This window comes from Nyctibius grandis, chromosome Z (assembly GCF_013368605.1).
Source record: "Nyctibius grandis isolate bNycGra1 chromosome Z, bNycGra1.pri, whole genome shotgun sequence".
NCBI classification, from domain to species: domain Eukaryota; kingdom Metazoa; phylum Chordata; class Aves; order Nyctibiiformes; family Nyctibiidae; genus Nyctibius; species Nyctibius grandis.
In genome coordinates this window covers 83,627,411-83,639,724 of record NC_090695.1, presented here as the reverse complement: position 1 = coordinate 83,639,724, position 12,314 = coordinate 83,627,411, and the positions used below count along the sequence as shown (strand labels likewise).

Here is a 12,314-nt window from a genome sequence, read left to right as displayed (position 1 = left end):
CTACTAATTTTCATATACATCACGGCTGGTGTGTGAGACGATAAGTGAATAGTCCTCAGAACAGAGGGGGCTGCTCTGGAGAGGTCTGTCTTTGCTCCATTGTTTCATGATACTTCTGTTGGGACAGTATGGTGGGATAACTGCATCCATCATTCCGTATTGACCATGATATCAGATCTGCCCCTTGATGCAGAAAAAACTGTCTTCTGTAGAAGTGTTTAATAAAAAAGTGCGTTATCCATGTGGTCTGAAGAGCCAAATGAAGCATTCAGATACTTCTGAGGATGAATGATTCTTTACTTTCCTTATCTGTCCCTCTCCAATAGACATGCTCTGTCCCTTTACCTCTAAGTTGGAAACTCCCTACAACATGTATAAAGAAACTTACACTATGGAGTTGACACTACAGCTGTAATAACAAATCAGAGTTTCTACCTAGGAGGAAAAAGAAAATTGGCACATTGCCTTCTTTCACGCTTGCATTCCTTTCAAGCCCTAAACAAGTGTAATATTGATGCAAATGAAACTGCTTGGGGTGATGTAGTTTCTGCCTGCCTTTTGCTTGGTTGCCTTGCGGCAACTGCAGAGCTAAGACAGATTGCATGTCTGATATGAATAAGCAGTGCTTTCCTGAAACAGCGACTGTTGTGTTCTGGCCTACTGTAGTTGAGGAAGAGAATTACTGTCTTGTAAGAAATATTTTGAATTTGAACTGTTTTCTACAGCTGCACATGTTGATTTTAGGTCTCATCAGTTCCATATGAAGTCTGAGCAAAAACTACAAAGGAGTCAGTTTATTGTTTCATTACCAGGACATGAACATTAGAGATTTGATTTTGTTTATAGTGTTTGGGTGAAAAAGGCAACCAAGCCAACTGCATAATGGTGATTTAGCTTGGAAGTAAAATGCTAGATATGCTATTTGTTTTGTTTCAGTTTCCAGCTGGACAGCTATTATTTAGAAATTGTTAGAAGCTAAACTGTACGACCAGCATTCTAGACTAATTCAGCTTTTTCACACAAAAAGAGCTTTGTACATGCAACGTGTCTAGTGCATTGCCTCACCTTTGTTTCCCCATGGGGCAAGATGAAGCCTGATGGAAATATGACGTTACAAGCTGCTGTGAAGCAGCCGGTGAAGAACATTTACTTTTTGTGTATGTCTCAAGTGAGATTCTAGTGATGACTAGAAAGGTCAGGTAAGAGGCTTGCAGATGTAAAAGATTTGTTTTACTGGGAAAGTAAATTCTTTTGGACTGGATTTAATTAGCACAGTTGAGTTGCAAAGTCTACTCCAAAAGAGGTCACAGAGGAGCTTCAAGGCTGCTGTTACCTCTGCCTGGACGCTGAGGGAGGGACTCAGTCTCCAACAGTGTCCTTCGTGGCATAAAATTTGCATATAAATGCTCATGCTTTATGATAGCCTCATTTTTGTGTTCAAATCTGGGACATTTGATTTTCCAACTATCTGATTTTTTAAAGCAAAAAACTATTCAAACAAATTTTGGAAAAAAAAAAAACAGCCTTGCAGGACACTGATTGGAAGAGGGGAACTAAGCTGACTTGATGGTGGAATGTGATATTCAGTCTTTGTTATCTTTTTTTCATCCTCTAGATGAAGTGGTTCATGTCTCAGTCCCCGAGAAGCTCACCTTTGAGGAAGCTAAAGAGCTGTGTCGGAAAAGAGATGGCGTTCTTGCTTCTGTTGGGAACCTGTATGTCGCCTGGAGGAATGGCTTTGACCAGTGTGACTATGGCTGGCTGGCGGATGGCAGCGTTCGTTACCCAGCCTCCGTGGCCAGGCCCCAGTGTGGTGGAGGTTTACTTGGGGTGAGAACCCTGTATCGCTATGAGAACCAAACAGGCTTTCCTTACCCAGATAGCAAGTTTGATGCCTACTGCTATGAACGTAAGCTTTTTTTTTTTAGTTATAATTTTCAGTATGCTCACCATGCTAACAGTGAAAAGTGTTTTCGTTAATGTGTGTTTTGTTTCAGTTCTTGTGACGTGCATGAGTTATTAAAAAAATTGTTTTATCACTATGGCTTTACAGAAAAGATGGAAAAGCCAAACTAAAACAAATGTCTTGAAGTCGCATTGGCAGGTAAAGATAGGCAAAGTTCTAAGGTAAGGTTTCAGCCTGAGTAGTGTTTTTACACAGAGTGACACATTGTACTCACAGTCACTCTGAGTTTGTGGATGCTACATATTTTGGTGCCTGAGCGCACCCTGGTATCTTTGTGTCATGCCAATGAACGTAAGAACAGAAGAAATGTCCTACTTGACCAGGTAAATGACTGTCATCTAACTTTGATATTCTGCTTCTAATGATAGCAATAAGAGAGGCTGTTTACAGACTGCATACAGGCCTGGCCATTTTCAGGTCTCTGAGATGCCAGTAATTTGGGGGCTCTCTCTGGATTCCTGGCATTTTCACCCAGCGTATTTTTTAGGCTTCCAAAGCAGTTGTAAGTTCTCCTTTCTCTCTGTGTTTCATGTGCTAGTCAGCTGGTACTGTGGATAGTCTAAATTGCCTTTCTTACTGCTGCTTGTTTCCCTCCTAGTATTTTCAGAGGCACATAAAGTATTTGCCACATTCGCCCAGTAGACTGCATCAATCTAAACCAGATCTCCTCCACACCTGTCAGCTTTCCTTTGGCTTTGGGGTTAACTATTCCTCTGTAGCTTCTTCCATTCTTCCATTTTCAGTGCCAGCAGCCTGGCTCTCTTATTATTACGGTGCAGCCTATCCTTGCATAGGTTCCTTTCATCCCAAAAGGTTTGTTACCTTCTAGTGTACCTGAGTTTCTCTTCCCTATATCATCTCACCTGTGCATCAATTCCAGATCCCTGCCTGTCTCCCAGACCTTCCTAGACCACCACCATAAAGGTCCCGGTCTCATATGCCTGGCCTTCTCCAGAACATCCCTCCTACATTTCTCTCTGTCATTAGTGATGACTACTTACTCTTTCCCTACACCTCCGGAAACCCATCCATACATCTTGTGATGTATGTGTAGCCCTTTCAAATACCACAGACCAGCTATCTGTGTCTGTTAAGAGAGGATCCCATCACCTTAATTCTATTCATTAAGATCCCCTCCACCACAGGAGGGCTCTTTGTGCAAGAGGACACTGATATTGTTGGAGGGTGCATGACATCTAAGAGATCAGAGCGCTTCTTCACAGCTGAATATCCTGCTTCCCTGAGACTTGCAACCTCCTCAGCAGCATAAGGAGCTTGGACTGCTTGACAATTTTCCCGCAGGCCTCTCTGTTCAAGGAAGTTCCTGTGGTTGCAAATTGTACAATTGACATTAATGTGTAAAGGCTACTTGTGTTGAGTTAAAAGTTCAGAACTTGGTCTTTAAGTATGAATATCTAGGTTTTTTTGGACTCAGTTCTGTGACTGTAAGTCAGAAATGCTTTAAATGTGCAGCCTGTACTGTCTCCATTTTTGTGGATGATGAACCAACTGCAGCTGCAGATCTTTCCAACTCAGGCATTGAAAGCTCATTTATGAACAAACCTTACCACTAGAGAACAAATCCTAACATCTGGTGTAACGTTACAGTCTGGCTGTTCTCAGACACTCTTCTCTGCAATATTTTAAAACAGGATTGTGTTTTTTTTTTCCTTTATTGCTGGTGGTAAGATGTTCCAAAACTTCGCATGTGGAAGTAGTCCTAATGGACTTCAGTGGAACTGCATAAAAGAATAAGGACTAGTTAAGTTCAGGAGTGTGTTCTCTAATCCGCAGAGCAGAGTTTTGTCTTATCACTCCTTCTGTTCCTCCCTCAAATTATTTATGATCGATTTTAAGCGTTCTGGGGAAAATTGACTTTAATGGGGATTAAATTCACTGGTCCCTCTAAAAGACTGAAGTAGGGACCGGACATTTTGCCTGTAATCTAGTCTTTAGTTAGGAGAAATTCCAACTTTCTGTTTGTTTGTGTGAATTTCACCCTTTCAAACAACATGTCCCTTTTCAGTATTCTTTCTGGAAGTTTTAGTTAACAAATTCTAGTAACATACCGTTTGTTCTGAAAACATCCTTGATAAGTATTGGGTTGTTGCCTTTTGTACAACTGTTTTTTCTGCAAACTCTTGCCCTTGATACACGGAGATTAAATATTTCATCAGTTTGCAACTCAGGAAGTAGACAGTGTATGGCTATTAACCCTTTTAGAAGAAAAAAAAAAAAGACTAAACAGAGCCAACACAATTTGGTAGACAGTGGGCTGCTCTCTAGCAATTTTAATTGTAATCAACATTACATCAGAATTAATTAAATGCTGCTAGCTAGATGACTCAGGTTTTGCCAAATGCATCTGGTTTTGTGTAGGGAAATGCAGGAGTGTAATGCTGAACCGTGTACCCTCCTTCAGGGAGCCTGTCTGCCACGTATTTCAGAAGTTACTGAAAGCTCGCTCTCCCTCTCAGAAGGTGCTTGGGATCTCACAAGAACCAGCTGTAACTCTTCATTGCTTTTGCTAAAAGATTTATGCAAGTGGTGAGTAATGAGACTCACTGCCTAACATCTTGGTCTTTCACATCTCAAGCAGCTGCCTGAAGCAGCGGCTGTAGAGTGAGTCACTCTCTCCTGTTGGAGCCTTGGAGCTAGTCCCTTTTTTGGGGCAGAAAAAGGGAGAGAAAGGAAAAAAATGTCTCTACAGTATTGTTATTAATATATATTATATATTATTTTAATGTAATATGTTAATGTATATTACATATGATAAATACATTAATATATAACGACAATATATCATTACTATATTATCATATAATATTATATATTCTCCTCTGCAGCAGGAGGCTTGAATTTAAGTCCTTCTTTCAAATCACATTTTGTCTGGAAGTTTTGGAAGAAACTTCCCATTATCTCTATTTCAAAGTTTCAGTGCAGTAGTCCATTACATGAAGTCCACTATCCCCAAGCTCTGACTGCTTTTAGCTCGGTATGAAGATTTTACACAGCGATTGCCACCACGCCAGACAACAAAACTATCCTCCCCAAGACCTTGACTCTTTCCACGTAACTCCAACCCAGTGCTTATAGCTCTTACTGTGCTCGTTATGTGTCTCACATTACATTGTTATGTTTCTCTCCTTGCCTGAATACTCAGTCACACCAGCAAAAAACTTCTGTTGCTGAAAAAGAAGAAAAAAGGGATGTCGTTACATGCATTTATGAGGTCTTGGTCAGCTACAGCGAAAAAACACAGAGTGCCTCTGTGAACAGGACAGGTTCTAGCCAGCTATCCAGGTAGCACCAGAGCCGAAGGTCTGCAGCACAGATGTTCATGTGGTGATCTCAGTTTTTTTACAGCATCCCCGTAAACTTTCCTCTGCCTCCTTGTGAAAGCTAGCAAAGTTCCCATTGACTCGGCTCCGAGGGTAATGGGCACATGTTGCACATTTACTCTGGAGTGAAATGGCAATGATGAAGGACCTGTGTCTGCCACTTTTACTCATACTGAGTAATACTATACTCCCTGAGTAAGGCCACCAAAACTAATGCCTCCCAGCCACAGAAAGGATGAGTCCAATGCTTGAAATTGCACATACCCTAAAGCAATGGATTAGTGGCAAAGCAAGCATCTGTTTTAGTCATTACAAAGACAAATCATATATTTAAGAAAGGGGATATCTCTTTCTTCAGCCCTGCTTAGAGTCTTCACTCGTCCTGTGACTAAAAGTCTTTTTGGTGGAAAACCTCAAAATATTAATTTTAAATTGCATTTAAAGAAAACTCAATCCATATTTTGAACATTTTACTTACTTTTAAAAAAGAATTATATTTATTAAAATATGTGAAAAACAGTAACCCAAGCAGCAAAGAAACTTAAAAATGATATGCACTGGTTTCAATAACACAGCCAACCTGGACAACATTTAACAGTACAGTTAAGTTCAGGATTTTAACTTCAGCAGAGTTCTGGTTACAAAATTACGCTGTACACAGTGTCTTGACTTTCTGAAAGGAAAAGTGGCCCAGACTAATAATACATGATTTAAAATGTAAAAATCTTGTTTAAAAAATAAAAAACCTTCTTCACTTTGATCACAAGTGTTTTTCACTCTACAGAAACCACATGGCTCTGAGTTTCTGAAACAGTATCCGCGTGTTTCATCTCATCACTCCAAGACTTTCACCAGACTTTTCAGTTCTTTTTTTCTGAGAGGTACCTAATCATGTATCTGATGGGGCTTGAAAAAGTTTCAGGTTAGACACAGGATTAAGTACTTGAAGCTTCTTGGAGGCCATCATCAGAGGAAAAGTTTTTCTATTGTTAACATATAGGACTTATAACATATTAACATATTTACAATTAAAAAAAAAAGTAGAACAACTGTTGCTGAACACTTATGTTTATTTGTAAGGTAATAAAACATGTATCAGCAAAAAAAAATTCATTTTTAATAGTTAGTTCTTGCATAAAGCTATAGGATATTTATTTAATTCCATCCCTCAGCCCCCAAGTCTTGCCAGATCTAATTCACTGAGTTTATGGGAATCTTGCCACAGACTTCAACTGACTTTGGATGGGGCATTTTGTACTACAGCATCTGTAGAATAAATTGCACTCCAGAAATGCACTAATCAAAATGTATACAGTTTTTTTGTCTTACATACCTGCAACAAAACTGGATGTGCTGCAACCACCTCATACACAGAGGTGGTTGAATTTTTGAAACATAAATCTGTGTTTTGCTGAGAAACACTGATTTATTTGAGCTGCATTCTTTCATAGACCTGTATTGATTTTGGCAAATCTTTCAGCAAAACATTTTTTGTTTTACTCAAAACACGTGTTGACCATTTTGCTCTGGATTTGACAATTTTGTTTCAGATTTCTCTTTCATTTTGACTTTGTTTCATGCACCTTTGTTGTTTCTCTTTGGTTATGCCACTTTGGTTTGGCGTTATGGGTTCATTTTAACTGGAGATTGGAAAATTCCAGTTCTGAGACTGCACTGCCATATGTATTCATCAGGAATGGAGTCCACGTTTTGATTGTTTCAATACAGCCCCATCAAGAGTGTATCCAAGCCAACCACTGCTTGTGACTGAGGGCCTCTTTCTTTGATACTTCATCTGTCTAAATCTCAAAATCAGAGCACACTGCTACAGAAGAAACATAAACATCAGCAACCTTTATAGTATGTAGCAGGACAGACCTTTGTAAGATGAAAGTAGAGAAAAATTGTCTCTCTGCAAACCTCTCCCCCGCCCACCCCAAAACCATTCCAACAAAACCCTCTGTTTCTTGTCAGTTCAGGTAAGAGTGTTTCGCTAGGACAGAGGTATTTGGTAATGCAAGACAACTTGCAAGCAGTGTTGCAAACCCCCTATGGAGGGCTTCAGAACAGGGAAAGAGAAAAAAGCTCCTTCTTTAGGAGGTCCTACAGCATAAGCCACCATGATTGCAGGCCAAAGCCCAGAAAACATCAACCGTGCTCCACTTGTCCAGCAGCAGAAAGGATAAGATTTTTAGGCATGGCTCAAAAGCTGGCAGAAGAAATGTCTTCCCTTTTGCCGCATGTGACTTAGTTTGGAAAATTTTGAATAACTAGGCAGTTCTGTCCTTCTCCACAGCAACCATCGGTAGCTACATGTCCCAGCTATTTCCTGGATGAGGGAACTATTCCCAGCCTGATGTCAGGGACTGTATTATGGGAGATCTGTGGATTTTTGATCAGTTTGGGAATGACTACAGAATACTGAAGACATAGGGCGTGGTGACACACAGGGAACAAAATTGTCAATCTGAAGAAAAAGAACAAAAAAGATTTTATCTTAGACAAAACACAATGGAGTGATGAACTTAATAAAGCCAGTGTCCTCCACCATTTCACAGTCCCATATCAGAATGGGTAAAGTGCCTCTGAGGAGGCAAGCATCTCAAGGTCATGGCGCTGACCACAGCGTATACAAGGCGGTTGGCTCTGCTCATGCGTCTTTTCCCCCCTGTGAAGGTGGAGCTATGCAAAGGCCTTAAGCTGCCTTACCGAGGCAGCTACCACCAGATAACAATTCTCTAGCTTTTATTATTTTGCTAAGAAGGTAGATCTCTGTGCTTCTCTCAGATATGCAATTTAGCAAGACCTACATAGCTGCAGCAATCTCCAGTAATATCTTGGACCAGGTGTTAGGAGGAATAAATCCCAGAAGCTCTCTGTTGGATTTATAGCAACAGACAGACATCACAGAGGCTGTGCACACTAACAGTTTGCAGCATGTTTCTTACCCCACTGCTTCAGCCACGTGGCGAAGGAATTTTGAGAAGTCAGTCAGACCGTGCTGAAAACAGCAAGATCTCCATACACTTCAGACAATCCTGTGCAGTAGACCTCACTAGTACCTCACTCCTGAGAAGGAGGAGGCAGTGGTGGTTGAGTGCAGCTTGGCCTTTTAAATTTTATGTAAACTATGAACAGAGAGAACCAGATTTATCAATCTATCTGAGCAATTGTTTGGAGCCTCAGGAGGTGGAGCTTCAGGAGGAGATTCTTCTTTTGCCAGAGTAAGTGAACTTGCATTTATCTGAGTGATTCAAAACTGGGTTCCTTAAGAATAGTCCCTAAGTGCAAACATTGCAAACAGAGGGAAAGAAGGAAAGAAAAGAAGACACAGTTTAAGGTATTTTCCTTTCATTCCCTCAGATCACTGAATGGGTCAGGTAACAAGGACAGGATTAAGAGCAACAAGGTGAAGACAGACAATCCATCCCTTTAGGTGTTCAAGTATGGGAAAGATAAATTGGTTTTGCTCTTTATTACCTTTACTCACTGCTGTGGGAACTGGGTACCACTCATGGGACACCAGGGTAATTTGTCTCTTTTCACACTAGGTGGGGAGAGCAAAGCAGCAAGAATTTTGCTGCTGTTTCCTGACCCGACCAACAATCTTGGCTCTCTCTGTTCTTCAATTGGTTTTTGTGGTCAGGAAGCAAAGATCGTTGCTTTTATTTGGTGCTGGGATACAGATTTCATTAGGAAGAGCTGACTAAAGAGGCTCGCTGATTTTTTGTCCTCTTTGGCAGTTTTATTATAAATAATGTGGAAAGAAATATGCTTTTTGCTTTTATTCTTTTGTGGCTAGATTGACAGATTTGTTCACAGAACTACACTTGCATGTGGGGAAACCAGGAGATAGCATATCCTTCCCCCTTTAACCATCTGACTTCAGAAGTTATGAAATAGCAAGTGGTTTTACTTAAGAGTGTTTGTGTTCACAGACCTAATAGAGCTGCTGCCTCTGCTGTTTTGTTAGCTGGAAGAAAAAAGAACGTTAGGCAGTGGTGTGAAGAAGATGCATGACCTTTCATTATGTTTTTAAGTGTTTCCTTGCAAATAAGATAGACTAATAGCTTTTAAATTTCTTTTTTTTTTAAGAATCCCTTTAATTTTCTCTGATATTGCACATATTTTCTAAGTGCGAATGGATACTGAATTTAGATTTTTAAATTTTTTTTTCCATTACATTTGGATTGTGTTTTGATGTCAAAACACAGTGTAGGTAATTGCGAGTATACACCTGGAGTTATAGAGAAACTCTTATAGCTGCAGTATCACAGTATCAGATTTTGAATCCTCCTTATGCTACCACATGTCTCATAAGTAATGAACAAAACTCCACATCCCCAGTCCACCTTTCTGCTTCCTGAAATGAGTAAATGAGTGGGTACAGAGTCAGTGTAATAATGAGAGGTTTCTGTCTCAGACTGTAACCCAGAGCACCAGTGTTTAATTTTTTGATCTGTTCTTACTCTTAGACTTGTCCAGTTTGGAAGGTTCTGCCAGTAATTTAAACTCCAGCTGGCATAACTCTTGGAGTCAGGGGAACATTCAAGACTCTCCTCTCTGCCAGTGTTGGTAGCAGGGAAGGGACAGAGACACAGAACAAACTTAACAAAGCAGCAAACAAATTAACATTAAAAAAATATGTAAAAATTAAGCAAAGCAACCACTCTGCATAGGCATCGTGCTCTAAGTGGGCTGGAAGATGTCAAATCATTAACTTTCACTCTCTCAACATTACTGACATTTTGGAATAATTTATTTTGGCTGCTGTTCATAGGAAGAATTCACTATTTCCAGGTTTTCTTCTGACATAAACCAATTTTTTGTTCTTTTGGCTGTTGGCAATGGCTCAAAAAAAATTTTTTTCTATCTGTAGGGTCTATGTTCTTCCAGGTTCTTAAGTACATAACTAAACGTAAACACACAAACAATATTTCTGAGTGTGGAGAAACTGCTTAAGTGGCTCAAATCAGACACGTGGTTAAAAATTTTGTGGAACTGGTTATGCTGAAAATGCATAGATAGAAATTATAATATATGCTGAAAATGCATATATAAAAACTATAATATATATAATCTTTAAAATAAGCATTTTCTTCTCCAGAAGGTACACTCAGATATCCTGAAATTATTATTAAAGAGCACAGAACATATTGAAGTCCTTATTTGGTGATCTCAAAGTTAAACCATGTCTAAAGTTGTGTAGTGTGATTTCCTTGAAAAAACATTAAGTTTTAATATTGCTCCATTATTTTGAATCCTTATTTAAACAATGATGGTAGAGAAGAGAAAAAAAAAGTTGTACAGTGAAAGCATGAAAAAAATAAAGATAGAGTAAAAAAATATAGTATCTGTGCAAAGTCATATACTCCATCCAAAATCAACTTCATGAAGGTTGTTCAATACAAAAGGAATCGATTAAAAAATTACAAGATAGTCTTTGATGTGAGCAGCTGTTGGTGAGATAATTTGCTTTCTTGCTGCTAATATGTTCATGAATTTTATTAGGAAAATCTACCTCATGTCTTGAATCAGAAGAAGGACAAAGGAGATAGCATATTGCATGCATGATGCAAGGAGTACAGTAATGCAAAACATCTGGGTGGAGCAGACGACTGTTCAAACTGGTGTTCAGTCTGTTAAAAAAGCAACCTTCTCTTTGGTTTTTTCTTTTCCCACAGGAAAAAAAAAATCACATTGATAGATTTCTCCTTGAAGAAGCATCTTTTTTTGATCCACTCAAACAAGTTTGCAAACCTGAATGATCTGTATGAAAAAAATCTTGTATTTATGACCAAGTAGTTTTAGAGGCCCTGTACTTGATTTTAACCAGAACTGCTCTTTGCACACTGGTAACCCCATGTCAGCACAGGAGAAAATTTGGCTGTTTACTGGTACACTTTTGAAAAATATGTGCTTTTCTTAAAGCAGTATATGAATTTAATATTTATTGATTCAGTTATTAATATGAGGGAATCAAATACGCTTGGTGTTTTTTCAGGTTTACTTCACTAATGTGTACCTATCTTGCCAAGTAATTAGCAGATAATGAGTCATGAACATCAAATAACTGCATCTCAGGCATAAGTATGTGAACTTTTGGGCTTCCAAACATTTCTTGGAAACTGGGGAGCTACATAAATTGTTCTGACTATGTGTACGTAATTTCCCAGCAGTGATGAAATAAATTTTACCTTTTTTTTCCACAGATTTTAAAATCTATCCCCATGCCCTCATTTTTGTCTAGCTTTGTTAGAGGGTATTATGTTTTCATATTCTTTTAGGCAGTGATCTTGATAGTCACTTAAAATATGGTAATTGGGGTCTGAATGAGTACTTGATGTTGGCTGCAAAACAACTTCAATCTGCACTAAGGAAACTCATCCTATGGTTAGAAGGGAGAATATGACACTATGCTGTCTCCTTTCCATTTTGCCATAAAAAAGAGCTGTTAAGGCAAAATGGTGGATTCTTTGGTAGAAATCTAACAATTACTAACTACCACTCAGGAGGACAGTGCTAACTTACTCTTGTGCACTCTTCACTCCCTAGCTGTGAAGTAGAACTCTGTGGTTTAAACCATCTCCATGAAAGCAGAAAAAAAATTGTAAGAATTTCTTGATTCTTGATTGTGTGAATATCGTCTCACACTTGAATCACATGGGCATTGAAAAGAGCAATGAACATCCACTTTAGGTTGCAGAACCCCAGTACACAAAAATCACTTGTGTTAAGGCTGTGGTTTGCTTAGCAGGATTTCAAGGACTTTACTCCTTCTTGCTCAACTGAATGTTTTAACCTACAAAAAAAGAGTATGTAAGTAGCTAAGTCTTCTTTGTAAAACCAGAAAAAGGTTTAACATACAATAGCGAGAAGAATCAATTTCTTTTTTCTGCTGGCAAAGAACACCACCACTTCTAAACATAACGACATCATATTTTCTTACCCTCACAATTTCCTTTTCACTTTCATTTCTCATTTAAGAAAGCTGAAATATCAGCTCT

General features: G+C 39.0%; 1 protein-coding gene across 1 annotated transcript in view; it reads left to right on the top strand.

The window, feature by feature from the left end:
* Nucleotides 1–12,314, top strand: part of VCAN (versican) — a 105,638-nt gene that overhangs the window by 31,815 nt on the left and 61,509 nt on the right. Inside the window, exon 5 of the mRNA XM_068423091.1 lies at nucleotides 1,616–1,909. Coding sequence (XP_068279192.1) covers nucleotides 1,616–1,909 — 294 coding nt within the window. The remainder of the gene's footprint in view (nucleotides 1–1,615; nucleotides 1,910–12,314) is intronic.